Here is a 16,522-nt window from a genome sequence, read left to right as displayed (position 1 = left end):
TACGGATTGAATGGAGACCTTTGAAACGTATACTGTTAGATTAGAAATATTATTAGTTAAGAATGTTAGGTAAGGTTGTAAACAAAAGTTGCAACCTGGGGCCTGTTGCACAAAACTAGGATAAGGGATTAAGCCAGGATATCTTGGTGATCCTGGCTCAATTGATCCGTAATCCGGTTGCACTAAAGATGGATAGGGGGCAGGAGGATATGTTATGGTATAAATTACCATGGAGATTTATTCTGTGGAGCTAGCCTGCTCCAGACCAGGCTAAATTCCAGGATGTATTTAATCTCATCCCTAATGTCAGTCAGCAGTCACCACAAATGGAAACCAATAGTTATTTCACTGCTCACTATACATTGTTATCACATATAACTAGACCCACTGTTATTATTTAAACGTTTGTGATCATTAATTTCAATGATTTTGGATAAAAAATGATTTTTAGATGATGTTGCTATCATTAGATAATTTACAGTTTCCCATAGACTATAAGGCTATATATAAAATGATAGAATATTAGGGCCACAGAGGGGAAAAAAACACAAGTCATAATATTGTAACCAGTTGTTTTAAAGGAGGACAGTTAAAATGACAGATGTGGGGCATTTCGTGAAATTGTACTTCAGTATGGTTTCATAAACAAAGACATGCTGATGTGCCAGAATATTAAGTATCACATTGTCATAAGTATCAAAACTGTAAAAACAATATGTAGCTTTTCTGCAGAAAGAACCAGCCTCATAAATTTATGACTTTATCCTTTTTCTTCAGTGTGGCCCTAGTACTCTGTCATATAAACAAATACACATTCCATATGAATATAAAAACACAATGTGTAACATTATGTTCCTTTATTGAATAAGGACAAAACAAAGCAGGTAAACCATCAGCTCCTTTCGAAACTGAAGTCACAGTGACTCTACAAGATGGAAAGCACAGAATCCAAGCATATTATACAAAATGATACATACACATTCAAAGGTCTGTATATAACACACCCTGCATGTCTGCACACTAAAATAAATGCAGGACAAATCCATACACATCAACTGAACAGACAAATGAATGGATGCAGTAGCCTCCCTGCAGCCTTGTATTACACACAGTATACCGCACAAACATCATAAGAGGCCAAATTCGTCAAAAAACGAACCCAAAAAAACCCAAATTCCTCTGCCACCGCAGGACATATTTAACCAAAATTGAAAGCACACATACTAACTAAAATAATTCAACACATATTGGTCCCTCAGCAGCCGACCACTGTCGTCATCAGGGAAGATTGCCGGATTGTCCCAGTCCATGGCTGGTGGCACTCTGGGGGCCCTCTCCTTCCTCAGGCAGGCCACATTGTGGAGGACAGCACAAGCCACAGTAATATCACATGCCCTAACAGGGCTGACCCTTAATTTGTGAAGGCAGTGAAAGCGTGCCTTCAGGAGGCCAAAGGTCATTTCAACTCTGGCCCTGGTCCTGGCATGGGCATGGTTGTAGGCCTGCTGTGCTTCCTGGGGGTCTGTGAAAGGTGTCAGGAGAAAAGGCTGGCAGCCATACCCCCTGTCTCCCAGCAACACACCAGAGAATTCACCTGTCAACACAAAATCTCATCATTACTACCTCATAAACACAGTGATATTCTTGACACAGCCATGATGGTTATAAATAGGGGTTGTGTGGCTTACCTTGTGATAGGCACTGATAGATTTCAGAGGCCCGAAAGATTCTGGAGTCATGGACTGAGCCAGGCCATTTTGCCACAACATTGCTGATCACACAGTCAGCATTGCAGACCATCTGAAATCATAAGATGAGGAATATTACACCAATCAATGCACATCACTGGCAATGCAGAGTGTTCGTCAATGGACAATATCAAAAAGTTATGTTCACCTGAACATTAATGCTGTGAAAGGATTTCCTATTCACAAAATCGGCCTCATGGGCACCTGAGGGGGCTTTTATCCTTATGTGTGTGCAGTCCACTGCACCAATGACATTGGGGAAACCTGTCACACAAAGTAATGAGTATCCTACTATGTGTTAACAGTTGTCCTGTAATTTGTAGATCCTCTTACCTGCAATCCTATAGAACTCCTCTTTGATGTCACAGAGTCTTCTGTGGCCAGGGAAGGAGATGAAGACATCTGCTAATGCTTTGATAGCCAGACACACACTCCTTATTGTGCGGCAAATTGTGGCCTTGTTCAGCTGTTCTGCATCCCCCACTGAGTACAGGAAGGCTCCACTAGCAAAAAAGCGCAAGGCCACACAAACCATTTGCTCCACACTCAGTGCATGGCTCCGTGCAGTGCGGTGCTTAATCCTGGGACCCAGTAGTCTGCATAGATACCTGATGCCATCTGCAGAAAACCTGTATCTTTCATATAGATGGTCATCAGGGAAGGCCAGTGGGTCCAACCGGTCCCTGAAGACCCTTTCTCGCCTGAAGGCTCTCCTCAGCACAAGTGCTTCTTCATCCACCACATCTCGCACGAATGGGCATGCCATTGTCAGAGCAGAAAGGAACACACAATTTTGGCCCTTCATATAGGCTAGTGGCCACACCTGGTGCTGGGGGGGTGGGCAAAAGAGGGCGATGCCTTATAACGATGACTTGGTTGTACTGATTGCTGGGAAAATAAAAAAAACCTTAGAAAGATGCCACCGTCCTGTGTGCTCACAATAAGAGCTCATATGTCATGGCTCACTTGACTTTACGAGAATATACCTAATTTTTATTTTGAGCTGTGTCATCTTCTTGGAGCTGGGGGAGGAAAGAAAAATAATGATTAATACATTTGTGTTACAGTTAGCATACAGTGTACATTGAAGGCATATCTCACCTCCCTCTCAAGTTTTTTTATTTCAAGGTCCAGTTTCCTAATTGTCCTCTTTTTTATTTCGGACTCCAGTGCAAGATTTTCCATCTTTTTCTTCTTGTACTGAATGTCTATGTCTGCCAGTTCTATTTGGCGCCGGAGGTGGTTGCCATACAACTTTCTGATAGCTTGTGAGCTCTGTGAACACAATACAATTAGCGCAGCTGGAATTTGGCAGGATGTGGTGTCCTTTTATTAATACGCACTATGTTGCCAGGCTGGTTTTCCCACTGTATAGCATCTGGGTCCTGTAAAAGAAATTAGATTTTTTGATTTTGATGAGGACTCCTCACCATTGTAGAGTAAATAGTACTTTCACAGTCTTAACATGATACCTCATGCCTTCTGGAATCCAGAGAGATGGTCTCCTCCTCATCATCGTCTCCATCATGTGCTGTTGCTGCTGCACTGGGGCCTTCACCCTATCACATTTAATCGGATTCATATTGAAGCTAGTAGACAAGACATGCCAGGCCTACAGTATGCCTTTGATGGAGTACTCACTGGATCAGCATCGTCTGGTGCTTGTGCTGGTGGCTCTAACAGGAACACAGTGCTGCCAGACACTGCAAGGCAATAGGTAAACCAAAGTCAGACAGTCCAAATTGATTCAATATGAATGTGGTTGTATCCCATGTAGAGATGGAAGGACATACCTTGAATGAAGCGGGTGGCATCTTGGGAGGAACCTATGCTCGTCTCTTTCCCCCCAGGGATCCCCTCTAAGACGGGCCTGCCTTTATTTAGCTCCAAGGCCATGTCCTCTGCTGGGGTAAGGTCAGCCTTTGGTGACCCACCACCCGTGCCTTGTCTGTGGGTATTCTTTTTCACTGCTAAAACAGTACAGACAATGTGTGAGCAGGCACCTTCTGGGTACAATATATGCTTGTGCTTTGTTAAATATTAGTCAGGGACCATACCATTCTGCAGAATGTTCTTGTATTTGATTTTGACCTGCTGCCATGTCCGTTTTGGCCCGTTCATGTTTAATCTACACACACACACACACACACACACATTTAATGGAGTCACACTGCAAAAAATTACTTGGTATTTTTGTCTTGTTTTCAGTAAAAATATCAAAAAATTTATCATAGCTTTATACAGTGTGATGGAGTTACTTTACACAATTTCACTCATATCTGCAGTGCATTTCAATTAAAAATTTAACCGTTTCATAATTACAGTACAACTGCATTTTTGGAGATGTGAATTAAATATTTGAATTGTAATTGTGATGTTTCAGCGGAGCGGTGAGTGTGTAATTGTGCACTACTTACGCATTCAGGCGGTCTGCAATACTTTGCCACGCTTTTTCTCTTTGCTTTATCACTGTGGCGGTGTTGCCTTTCTTCTTAATTATATCTTTTACCTCCTCGTATGCCTCCATGAGGATTTGTGCTTCCGACGGGGAAAAGTACGCGGCTCTAGTTGCCATGGTAAATCAGTTAATCTGTGATCTGTGGCGGGGTCTATTTGAGTGAGCCGTGAGCGCGCACCTATCCAGGATTGGTTTCACCTGGCTTAATGAATCCGTGTCTGCTCATCCTGGCTTGGTCTTTGTGCAACCAATTAAGCCTGGACGCACATGTTTTGGCTTCATTGAGCTCAGCTGAGTCATTTATCCCGGATGTCTTAATTCTACTTTTGTGCAACAGGCCCCTGGATACGAACTGGCAACCTTGCAGGTCGCTCCTGCCACCTGTAAGGCCTTTTCTTTTTTATATTTTTTTACCCATAAACTCCTAAGTGCTGCCCACTGAGCTTTCATCCAACCAATTACATTAGATCTGCCCATGAGGCTGAGCTTCCCTCAGAACAAGATTGAGGCCTGGGGGTGTATTCATTATACCGATTCTGTTGAAAAACATTTCCCAAATGGAAGAAAACCTAACGAAACGGGGAGGGACCTAACCTGAATTTGACCAATATAAACTCTTGTTTTGCTCTGTTTGCTTCCGTTTGGTTCTTAAATGGTAAACTGTTTCTGTAATGAATACGCCCCCAGGATTCAATCCAAGACCTGTTATAGAGCAGCAGGAATGAAACTCCTACTTCGCTAGACTCATTCTCGTCATCAGGAACATTCTATTTATGGGGGTGGAATCGTAAAATGTATATGTAAGGTAGTAAAAAGAAATGTAGCTAGTTGTGCTAGAAATGCTATAGATAAAATAAGTAGCATGTCGTTTTTAAATGTGTGTACCCATTTGAGAAAAGGCCGAATTAATATTTCCTCCATTCCTTGTGTCTTCTCTCCTCACCTCCTCAAAAGCATTGGAGGGAAAGATCCAAGATCCGTCTGATTCTTCTCAGCCATTGCAGTTTGTACGGAGCCTAGCAGGCTGTTCAGAAAGGCAGCCCAATATTGATCCCCCCCCCCCCCCCCGCTAATTGGTCTTTTGATGATCTGATGTAATTGGTCAAAAGACTAATTAGTGGGAAAAAGATCAGAATTGGGCTGCCTGTGTGAGCACAGCCTAATTGTTTAAAAATGGCTGTTCAACTGGCTTAACCTAACCCCGTTTCCTTTATCTAGTCCCTTACCCTCAAGAGCAGAGGGAGCAAAGAGTCATGACATTCTATGGAATCTTCACTTGTAATTAGTGCTTATGACATTCCACGGAATCTTTACTTCTTTCAGTTTCTCAAATTTCTGTAAGAGCTCCAAAGCGAAAAATACCAACATTACTACAAATTACCAGCTTAAGTCAACTTGTCACTTGATTACTAGACATACTTGAAGTTAGAAACAAACATACATATTTTTTGTAGATGTGACCACTACTGCTCTTCCACATTTTCTAACCGTCATTTCTATTGTACCTTCTGAAATATTGCCCCTTGTTACGAATTTATGAAGTTTTATGCACCCTACTATCCATAATCAAGTAGCCTGCATCTACTACTACATAACACTGACATGACCACACTCAAACTAGCACACAACCCATATCTAAGTGTAACAATTGACTACATTTAACAATAAATTAGCCTACTGTACTACCACTCTTCTTGTCCATTTAAAATGACTACAACGACTATGTGGTGCCAGTCGAACATCCTTTCACTCGTCACTCACCCCCTGGTGTTTACTACTGTATCTTGTTCTATGTTGACTTGCAGATGCAATCTATATGGAATATGCTGCTACAGGATGCTACCGTTTTTATTCTAGTATTTACTTAGTCATACAACAGCTACAACTACCACAAAGAGCTTACAGATTGATGTAGAACATTGTGTTTTTGTAATGATCATTACGTGCAGTCATCACCCCCCCAATCTACTTTATCTAGATCATTAAAACTAGGGTGCCAAAAAAACAAAACATGGCTTGGGCCTTAACATGGACTGTGAACAGAGACAGAATGGGGAAAAACAAAGACTTTAATAATATGATCAGCAGGCAAATGCATGCGGAAAACACACAAAGCAGAGATATTACCATTGCTATCTTGGCTGCATGGAGAGCAGTGTCCTGGCCCCTCAAATCTTTGTTCGGTTTGAGAGCATCACTGCCAATAAATCAATCAGAAAACTCACTTGCAGCAAGGTCTTCTTATTTATTTTTACCCCCTTTTTCTTCCCAATTTCAAATGTTGTCTCAATTTTACAACTTCCCAACGGGCTCGGGAGACGAAGGTCGAGTCATGCGTTCTCCGAAACGGCAAACCGTGCTTCTAAACACCCGCCCGCTTAACCCGGGAAATCAGCCGCACCAATGTGTCGGAGGAAACACCATTCACCTGACGACCGAGGTCAGCCTGCAGGCGCCCAGCCCACCACAGCGAGTCGCTGTGCGCCGCCCGACGGGACTCCCGATCACGGCCAGTTGTGATACAGCCCAGGATTGAACCCGGGTCTGCAGTGACGCCTCTATACTTTGGGTTAGATCAGCGATTCCCAAACTCAGGCCTCGGGACACCAAGGGGAGCACATTTAGTTTTTTCAAATAATCAACTAGCTTTGATAATTTGAATCAGCTGTGTAGTCAACATAGAGAAGCTAACTTACTATTTATCTACCTTTTCAAGCTCGAGTTTTGTTTTCCTCATGTAAGTTAGCTGCCTTAGACCGCTGCGCCACTCGGGAGGCCTGACAATTTAGAGTTTTACTCCCCTGATTGTTGTGCCACACTCCCCAAAGCCTGCCTTTCTCCAGGGGAACTATATCAGACCTCCTGGTCTAGAGCGTACTCTGCAGTGAGGCCAAGCAGCTAGCTCCTAGCTACAGAATAGGAACAGCTTGGCTAGTGTACATTTTAGGAATTTTTCAATGACCTGTTCTTGGCGATACTTTCTTCTTTCTAGATTCAGAAGAGAAGTGTATCTTAGAAATGTCTGTCCAGTTGCAGGTGGTTCTCCAAAAACATGAGAAATGTCTGAACGATATTAAATCCACGTTTTGAACCGAGGGAGGAGTTCCCTCGTCATTTTAGCTGCCGGACATCTTGCATTTCCCAACATCTTTGCCGTAACAAGTTGTTTCTATGTGTAGATGACGGCGCATCACACAGTGCTGTGCGACCAAAACAAAGATTGACGCTGTGGTGGTGGTGGTGGTCCATGACAAGTCCTCGGTGATGTGAACGCTGAGGAACTTAAGAAGCATTTCCCACTTGATAGAAAATGTGTAATTAATATCTTTCTGAATTTTTCTCCGGTTTTTGGAGAACCCCCCCAGCAACTGTACACGAACATGTATAAGATACTTTCTTCGTTCTCGAATCTTTAGAAAAGTATTGACAAGAACAGGTTAATTGAAAAATCCCTTTCTAAAATGTACACTAGCCAAGCTGTAACGGGTATGGAGCATCACACATCCCGTTCCAATTCTGTAGCTAGGAGCTCCATGTTCGGCACCCAGAGTTGAGCCTTTTCATGTAGCCTATCATCATCCATGAACAAAAAAGGGACCCAGGGAACAAACACTCCGTGAGACAAGGGGGAACAGCAGAACTTCGTAAATAGGAAATAAACGGGATCTTGTTCAGCTAACTTACACGAGGGAAACAAAAATCGAGATTGAAAAGTTAGATAAATAGTAAGTTAGCTTCTCTATGTTGACTACACAGCTGATACAAATTATCAAAACTTGATGATTAGTTGATTATTTGGAGAGACATTTTTTTGCTCCCCTTGGTGTCCCGAGGCCTGAGTTTGGGAATCGCTGATCTAACCCAAAGTATACTGTACAAAAATCTAAACACATGCAACAATTTCAAATATTTTACTGAGTTACAGTTCAGACAAGGAAATCAGTCAATTGAAATAAATTAATTAGGCCCTAATCTATGGATTTCACATGACCGGGAATACAGATATGCTCCCGAGTGGCGCAGAGATCTATGGCACTGCATCTCAGTGCTACAGGTGTCACCACAGACCCTGGTTTGATTCCAGGCTGTATCACAACCGGTCGTGATTGGGGGTCCCATAGGGCGGCGCACAATTGGCCCAGCGTCTTCCGGGATTGACCGGGGTAGGCCGTCATTGTAAATAAGAATTTGTTCTTAACTGACTTGCCTAGTTAAATAAAATACTAAATAAATATGCATGTTGGTCACAGATACTTAAAAAAAATAGGTAGTGGCGTGGATCAGAAAACCAGTCAGTATCTGGTGTGACCATCATTTACCTCATGCAGCGCGACACATCTCCTTCGCATACAGTTGATCAGGCTGTTGATTGTGGCCTGTGGAATGTTGTCCCACTCCTCTTCAATGGCTGTGCAAAGTTGCTGAATATTGGTGGGAACTGGAACACGCTTTTGTACACGTCGATCCAGAGCATCCCAAACATGCTCAATCGGTGACATGTCTCGTGAGTATGCAGGCCATGGAAGAACTCATTTTTTTTTCAGCTTCCAAGAATTGTGTACAGATCCTTGGGACATGGGGCCGTGCATTATTATGCTGAAACATGAGGTTATGGCGACGGATGAATGGCACGACAATGGGCCTCAGGATCTCATCACGGTATCTATGTGCATTCAAATTGCTATCGTAGTCTTTGCCTGCCCATACCATAATCCCACCATGGGACACTTGGTTCACAACGTTGACATCAGCAAACCCTTCGCCCACAGGACGCCGTACACGTGATCTGCGGTTGTGAGACCAGTTGGACTTACTGCCAAATTCTCTAAAATGTTAGAGGCAGTTTATGGTAGAGAAATTAACAAAATCTCTGGCAACAGCTCTGGTGTACATTCCCGCAGTCAGCATGCCAATTGCACGCTCCCTCAACTTGAGATATCTGTGGCATTGTGTTGTGTGACAAAACTGCACATTTCAGAGTGGCTTTTTATTGTCCTTAGCACAAGGTGCAATGATCATGCTGCTTAATCAGCTTCCTGATATGCCACACCTGTCAGGTGGATAGATTATCTTGGCAAAGGAGAAATGCTCACTAACACAGATGTAAACAAATTTGTGCACAAAATTAGAGAAATAACATTTTTGTGCGTATGGAACATTTCTGGGATCTTTTATTTCAGCTCATGAAACATATTACATGTTGCGTTTATATTTTTGTTCAGTGTAGATTGTTTTATACATAAGTTAGGGTCTCTAGAAGCTACAATATGAGGTCCTAAACCTGGCATGAAAGTGTATCCTTGTAGCTGTGTGGGCTAATATAGTCAAATGATGATTCAACTTTGTCCGTTTCATGCAATGGGTCATGCATATGAATTCAAGTTAGTGCATTTTATTGTTACAGAGCAGACATCAATCAAATGTATTTATAAAGCCCTTTTTACATCAACAGGTGTCACAAAGTGCTATACAGAAACCCAGCCTAAAACCCCAAAGAGCAAGCAATGCAGATGTAGAAGCACATCATCATGCCTTGTGTATACAAACTTTAAAACAAGCAGGGGTGTAGCCCCTATTTTATTTCTGGTCACATACTGCAACTTTTTCTCTACACTCCATAGCAATATGTATAGAATTGCAACAAAACAAAAAAGATGGATGTGGATATGCAGACCCGCGAGAAACTGTGGCCCCTCACAATGAGTAAAAAATGGTGGCCCCCACCTCCATCAAAGTTGCCCTTCCTTTATATAAGTAATCTAGGGACAAACCCTGAATGTTAGTGTCGCCTTAAGTGTGATGGTGCAATGCATCGGATTCTTGTTAATTCAATGTGTCAATGTTTAAATTGTGTCTATCCCTACTTAAATAACGGATTACCAAAATAAATTCATAGAACTGTGAGCCAGAACCTACAAGATAGTGCTACACCATTGCTTGCCCCCCTAGACCCCATTCTGTACATATCCCCAGACTCAGATCACAGGTCTCTACCCCCCCCATTCCTCCAGCCATCCAGCACCCACCCAGCCTCCCAGAGGGGCCAAAGATATTAGACCCCCGATCCCCCCTAGACCCTCACTCCTCAGCCTCCAGCCTTCCATCTACCCCGCCTCCCAACTATCCACCAATCTATGTTGCCACCCAGCCTCCAAACATCCATCAGCCTTCCATTCCCTAGCCATCCAGCATTTCTCATCAAACTCACATCAACAGGCAATCACTGCTGATACGTAGGACTATGTAGTTTGGCAAGTGTGCGATTATATCCAAATTGACCATGCTGACTATGAGAAGGGAGGCATCTGTTTTGAGTGCTGCCGTCACACACACACTTCTGAGTTCTCACTGCCCTCTAGTGGGTAGGTTCCTATACAACGTCTCACATGGGGTACATCTCAATACTTTCAAGTGGCTCCTTCCATGGACATTTTTATTTGACCTTTATTTAACTAGGCAAGTCAGTTAAGAACAAATTCTACTTTACAAATGACGGCCTACAAGGTAGACACACACACCCTCATGTAAAATACTATAACTAGCTTTGGGAAACAACATTGGGAGTCTGTGTATTGGTTTTACTCCCTGAGTTGTGCATCGCTCTGGTGGGTGGCGATAGAAAAGAAACCTAACTCATTAAGAGTGTGGTAAGCCGTGTTTTACATTCAGCATCACTACATCAAGGGAAATATAGTATTCCTTCTAACAAAGATATCTACATATATTTCAGGATGTTGTGTATCCCTGGAAATAATCAGAAGTCATGTAAACGTAACTGTTTTGAAAAAATTGTTTGTCCAAAAAAAGTGGTCTCTTGGCACAACTAACCCCGGGTTAAGTTGAACCTCCTTGGGGGTAAGTGGGTGATTGTGTCCCGTGACAGTGGGTGATGGCGTTGGTAGGTCGAAGTTTAATTCATGGAATGGGGGTGTGGTATATTGTACAGTGGGGTCCGAAATTATTGACAACCTTGGTAAAGATGAGCAATAAGAATTGTATAAAATAAATTAAGAAAATACTGAGCTATATTGTGTGCTCCAAAAATGTGGCTTATTATTTTACAGTAATACAATTGCTCAGTAAGTTTGCTGCAATTATACACATTTTGCTATGGGGCGGAGAGAGGATTTTGCAATTTTATAACTAATTTCATGCAATTCTACTCATTTTGCCTCATGGCAGAGAGGAAAATTAGCTGTTTTACTGGGCCTTCATGAGGGCCGCCACCAGTTGCCCATCCCTGACTTACACTGAGTGTACAAAACAATAGGAACCCCCCCCCCCCCAGTTCTGGACCACCTGACACCTACAATATCCCATTCAAAGGCACTTAAATCTTTTGTCTTGCCCATTCTCCCTCTAAATGGCACACATATACAATCCATGCCTCAATTGCCTCAAGGCTTAAAAATCTTTAACCTGTGTCCACCCATTCATCTACACTGATTGAAGTGGATTTAAAATGGTGACATCAATAAGGGACCATAGCTTTCACCTGGTCAGTCTATGTCATGGAAAAAGCAGGTGTTCCTAATGTTTTGTACACTCAGTGTATATGGACAATCAAAGTTGGATAACGACTATGAACTAACAGTCAATTTCTTGAGGAAAAGCCATTCAAAATAATATTAGGATATGCATAGGATGCGACATCCAAATATAACATCCAGGGAAATGTTACATCTGTCAAACAATAACAATTTCAAGATTGGCTATCACTGACAAGCATGACAATTTTTCCATTTTACAACTGAAGTCTGGTGATCCATGTTTTTCATCAATTTCACAGGAAGAAAAGCTATGCATTTAGCCTTCAGTGTGTAGTAGCCCGCTGTGCATGCTTGCCATTCCCAAGCACATTTGATTTGGTTCCCGAGACTTGTTGTGGTTGAGTTTGTGATGAGAAAAGTGACCTGAATGGTTCCGAGAGCGTTTACCATAATTGGCAAACAAGTTTCCCAAAGAAACGTCAGACTGTGTGTGTCCCAAATGGCACCCTATTCCATTTACAGTGCACTACTCTTCCATCTACACAGCCTCCCAACTATCCCTCCAACTATGTTGCCAAATTAGTGCACTGTAAAGGGAATAGGGTGCCATTTTGGATGCACACTATATTCCATCTCAGGTCTGCTGCATGTATGATAAGTGGATTATCTTTCCATACAGTATTTACCTCAGGGACATACATTCATTACGAGAGATTGATTCACCTGAGCACCGTTTAACTGAGAAGTGTTGGAGTGCATCTCCGAAGCTCTCTGCTAGTACTACCCTCTAGGGGGCAGTGTGTCATAGAAATAGAATCCAAGATTCTGTGTCTAGCCTAGAGGGGGATTTGTTTTCAATTCTGGGCGTATTTCCCAAATGGCGCCGTATTGCCTATATAGTTCCCCTATTGACCCTGGTCAAAAGTAGTGCACTATAGGGTGGTATTTGGAACACAACCTGGGAGTATGGAGAGTTGGAGGTGGGGGGTTTGGGATGTGGGGAGCTTGGGAGCTGGGGATTTGGGTCTGTGATGATTCACCTGCTGCCACACTGATTAAAAGGTTAAGTGACTAATCAGTGAGTACGTTTACATGCACTTTAATAATTAGATATTAAGGCAGAGTATGGCAATAGTCATGTAAACACTTTAATCTGCTTATCTTAATCGGCGTAAGGTCAAAATCGAAGTAAGCATAGGCTGATTAAAACACCTGGCAATCTTTTGAATTATTAGGACATGTAAACCGCTTAAAATCGGCATCCAGCTGTGTATTTGATCTGACCATGTGCCAGCACCGGTAGTGCAAGTCTCCCTCGACGTGAGTTCGGCAAAACTGAACAAATGCATCTTCGAAATAGTTTTCACAAACAAACGTCATATGCCAGAACTCAGAATCAAACAGGCTTAGCAAAATAACATGGTCACTGTGGTAGAACGTTTATTTTGAAAGGTGATTTTCTGCATTCATCAGGTAGCCTGATTTCAGATGTGTCCATGTTAACTGGATTATTAGGGAAATCGTTATTTTTGCAAAGCATGTAAACGTTTAAAACAAACTATTATATTAAATCTGACTATCCCCAATAATCTTATTGTGTGCATGTAACCGTACTGACTTTCTTTTTGGTGTACACTGCCAATTCCATCTAAATGCGAATATGAAAGGTACATTTCTCACACTCTCCCGATGCGCGTGTGTGCGCGCGCGCGCATGCCTTTGTGTGTGTGTGTGGATAGATATTTCATTTGTGGGAGTGAGGGAATAAGACACACACACTTCAAATTGGAGGAAAGCCTGTCTTGTAAAGTCATGTCTCGTAAAAACCCAACCAGCACTGATGGTAATGCCATCGTCGGTATTCCCTGAGCTGAGACACGCGGGGGGGGGGGGGGGGGGGGGGGGAGCAGGACGGAGTAGCACTGTCTGTCTCTTTGCTATGTGGGAGAGGAGCAGGAGTATGTGTCAGGAGAGTGAAAGGTGTAGGTCCGGAGGGTGTGATACAATAGAGTGGGAGGGCGAATTATGTGAGTGAAGTGGGAGTATGTGAGTGTGTTTGGTGAGAGTGGGGTGTGTGAGTGTTCTGTGAGAATGGAGTGAGTGTGTGAGTGAGTGAAGGGTGGCACACTCTGGCAGAGAGGTGTGTATCAGGTGTATGAACAGTCTGGCAGAGAGGTGTGTATCAGGTGTATGAACAGTCTGGCAGAGAGGTGTGTATCAGGTGTATGAACAGTCTCGCAGAGAGGTGTGTATTAGGTGTATGAACAGTCTGGCAGAGGTGTGTGTATCAGGTGTATGAACAGTCTCGCAGAGAGGTGTGTATCAGGTGTATGAACAGTCTGGCAGAGAGGTGTGTATCAGGTGTATGAACAGTCTGGCAGAGAGGTGTGTATCAGGTGTATGAACAGTCTGGCAGAGAGGTGTGTATCAGGTGTATGAACAGTCTGGCAGAGAGGTGTGTATCAGGTGTATGAACAGTCTGGCAGAGAGGTGTGTATCAGGTGTATGAACAGTCTGGCAGAGAGGTGTGTATCAGGTGTATGAACAGTCTGGCAGAGACGTGTGTATCAGGTGCGAGTGGCGCATGTGAAATGTGTTTGTGTGAGGACAGGACTTCAGCGCTGTTGAGGTTAAGCACTCTTACCGAGAAATCTCAAATTCTGTTTGGTTTTATCTGTAAAGCTATATTTTTACTGGTAAATAAATAAAATAGGCGGTCAATTGCAGCCATTATCGCTCTAAGAGGTAGGCAAAATACTGTCCATGTCGAGAGAGGGAGAGAGAGGAGGTACATTTTTGTACAGATGTATCATCAATGAATAAGGCTATGCTTTTTTGAAAGGGGGAAAAATGTGTCATTTAAAAAATGCATTGGCTGTTTTGAAAAAGCCCAATTGAAAGGCTGGTCATGGCTCACATCAACACCATTATCCCAGAAACCCTAGACCCACTCCAATTTGCATACCGCTCCAACAGAAGATGCAATCTCTATTGCACTCAACACTGCCCTTTCCCACCTGGACAAAAGGAACACCTATGTGAGAACGCTATTCATTGACTACAGCTCAGGGTTCAACAACACAGTGCCCTCAAAGCTCATCACTAAGCTAAGGACCCTTGAACTAAACACCTCCCTCTGCAACTGTATCCTGGACTTCCTGACGGGCCGCCCCCAGGTGGTATGGGTAGGTAACAACACATCCGGCACGCTGATCCTCAACACAGGGGCCCCTCAGGGGTGCGTGCTCAGTCCCCTCCTGTACTCCCTGTTCACGCATGGCCAGGCACAACTCCAACACCATCATTAAGTTTGCAGATGACACAACAGTGATAGGCCTGATCACCAACAACGATGAGAGCCTATAGGGAGTAGGTCAGAGACCTGACCGTATGGTGCCAGGACAACAACCTCTCCCTCAATGTGATCAAGACAAAAGGAGATGATTGTGGACTACAGGAAAAGGAGGACCGAGCACGCCCCCATTCTGATCGACGGGGCTGCAGTGGAGCAGGTTGAGAGCTTCAAGTTCCTTGGTGTCAACATCACCAACAAACTGTCATGGTCCAAACACACAAAGACAGTCGCGAAGAGGACAAACCCTATTCCCCCTCAGGAGACTGAAAAGATTTGTCATGTGTCCTCAGATCCTCAAAAGGTTCTACAGCTGCACCATCGAGAGCATCCTGACTGGTTGCATCACTGCCTGGTATGGCAACAGCTCGCACTCCGACCGCAAGGCACTACAGAGGGTAGTACATACGGCCCAGTACATCACTGGGGCCAAGCTTCCTGCCATCCAGGACCTCTATGCCAGGCGGTGTCAGAGGAAGTCCCTAAAATTGTCAAAGACTCCAGCCACCCTAGTCATAGACTGTTCTCTCTGCTACCGCACAGCAAGCGGTACCAGAGTGCCAAGTCGAGGTCCAAAAGGCTCCTTAACAGCTTCTACCCCCAAGCCATAAGACTCCTGAACAGCTAATCAAAGGGCTACCAAGACCCCTCTTTTACACTGCTGCTACTCTGTTTACTATCTATGCAGTCACTTTAACTCTACCTACATGTACATATCACCTCGACTAACTGGTGCACCCGCACCGGTACCCCCTGTATATAGCCTCGCTACTGTTATTTTACTGCTGCGGTTTAATTATTTATTTATTACTTATTATTTCAATTTTTTACTTAACACTTTTTCTTAAGGACTTGTAAGTAAGCATTTCACTGTAAGGTCTACCTGTTGTATTCGGTGCATGTGACAAATAACATTTTATTTTATTTCTGATCTTTTTCCCCAATTATTGGCAAAAGAGCTGATCTGATGAAAAAGATCAGAACTGGGCTGCCTCTGTAAACGCAGCCAGAGTCAACTGTTCTGAAAAATTGGCCACATTGTTCCATACTCCTTCTTCAGGATCGGAGTCCTGTCCGCGGGACGGTTGAGCTTACGTAGGCTAATGTGATTAGCAAGAGGTTGTAAGAAACAAAAACAAAGCCCAGGACATAAACATATCTGATATGGGCAGAAAGCTTACATTCTTGTTAATCTAACTGCACTATCCAATTTACAGTAGCTATTAGAGTGAAATAATATAATGCTATTGTTTGAGGAGAGTGCACAATTATGAACTTGAAAATGTATGCATAAACAAATTAGTCACATTTGGGCAGTCTTGATACAACATTTTGAATAGATACGCAAGATTTTATTGAATCACTAAAACATTGCACATACAGTGCTGCCACCTAGTGGCCAAAGCCTAAATCTTGCCTGGGCTAGAATAATTCAATTATGCCCTTTCTCTTGCATTTCAAAGATGGTACAAAA

General features: G+C 43.2%; 1 protein-coding gene across 3 annotated transcripts; it reads right to left on the bottom strand.

The window, feature by feature from the left end:
* Positions 1-821: 821 nt before the first annotated feature.
* LOC139578973 (putative nuclease HARBI1) lies at positions 822-6,892 on the bottom strand. Of its 3 annotated transcripts, XM_071407140.1 has the most exons (11): positions 4,166-6,892; positions 3,806-3,876; positions 3,542-3,718; positions 3,390-3,451; positions 3,221-3,307; positions 3,092-3,133; positions 2,850-3,023; positions 2,735-2,770; positions 2,082-2,636; positions 1,689-1,800; positions 822-1,594 (listed from the first exon to the last, which is right to left on the bottom strand). In XM_071407140.1, the coding sequence occupies exons 1-8, from the start codon at positions 4,321-4,323 to the stop codon at positions 2,735-2,737; spliced, it is 807 nt and encodes a 268-aa protein (XP_071263241.1). In that variant the 5' UTR covers positions 4,324-6,892; the 3' UTR covers positions 822-1,594; positions 1,689-1,800; positions 2,082-2,636. The 3 variants fall into 3 exon arrangements, with proteins under 3 accessions (XP_071263241.1, XP_071263240.1, XP_071263239.1); XM_071407139.1 differs by lacking the exons at positions 3,806-3,876; positions 4,166-6,892 and adding an exon at positions 1,897-2,012 and having other exon boundaries at positions 2,735-3,133; positions 3,221-3,451; positions 3,542-3,627; XM_071407138.1 differs by lacking the exons at positions 3,806-3,876; positions 4,166-6,892 and adding an exon at positions 1,897-2,012 and having other exon boundaries at positions 2,082-3,133; positions 3,221-3,451; positions 3,542-3,627.
* Between the last annotated feature and the right edge of the window lie 9,630 nt (positions 6,893-16,522).

Source organism: Salvelinus alpinus, chromosome 6 (assembly GCF_045679555.1).
Source record: "Salvelinus alpinus chromosome 6, SLU_Salpinus.1, whole genome shotgun sequence".
Lineage (NCBI taxonomy): Eukaryota > Metazoa > Chordata > Actinopteri > Salmoniformes > Salmonidae > Salvelinus > Salvelinus alpinus.
Note: the sequence above shows the minus strand (reverse complement) of the source record. Positions and strands in the feature narration are given on the sequence as shown.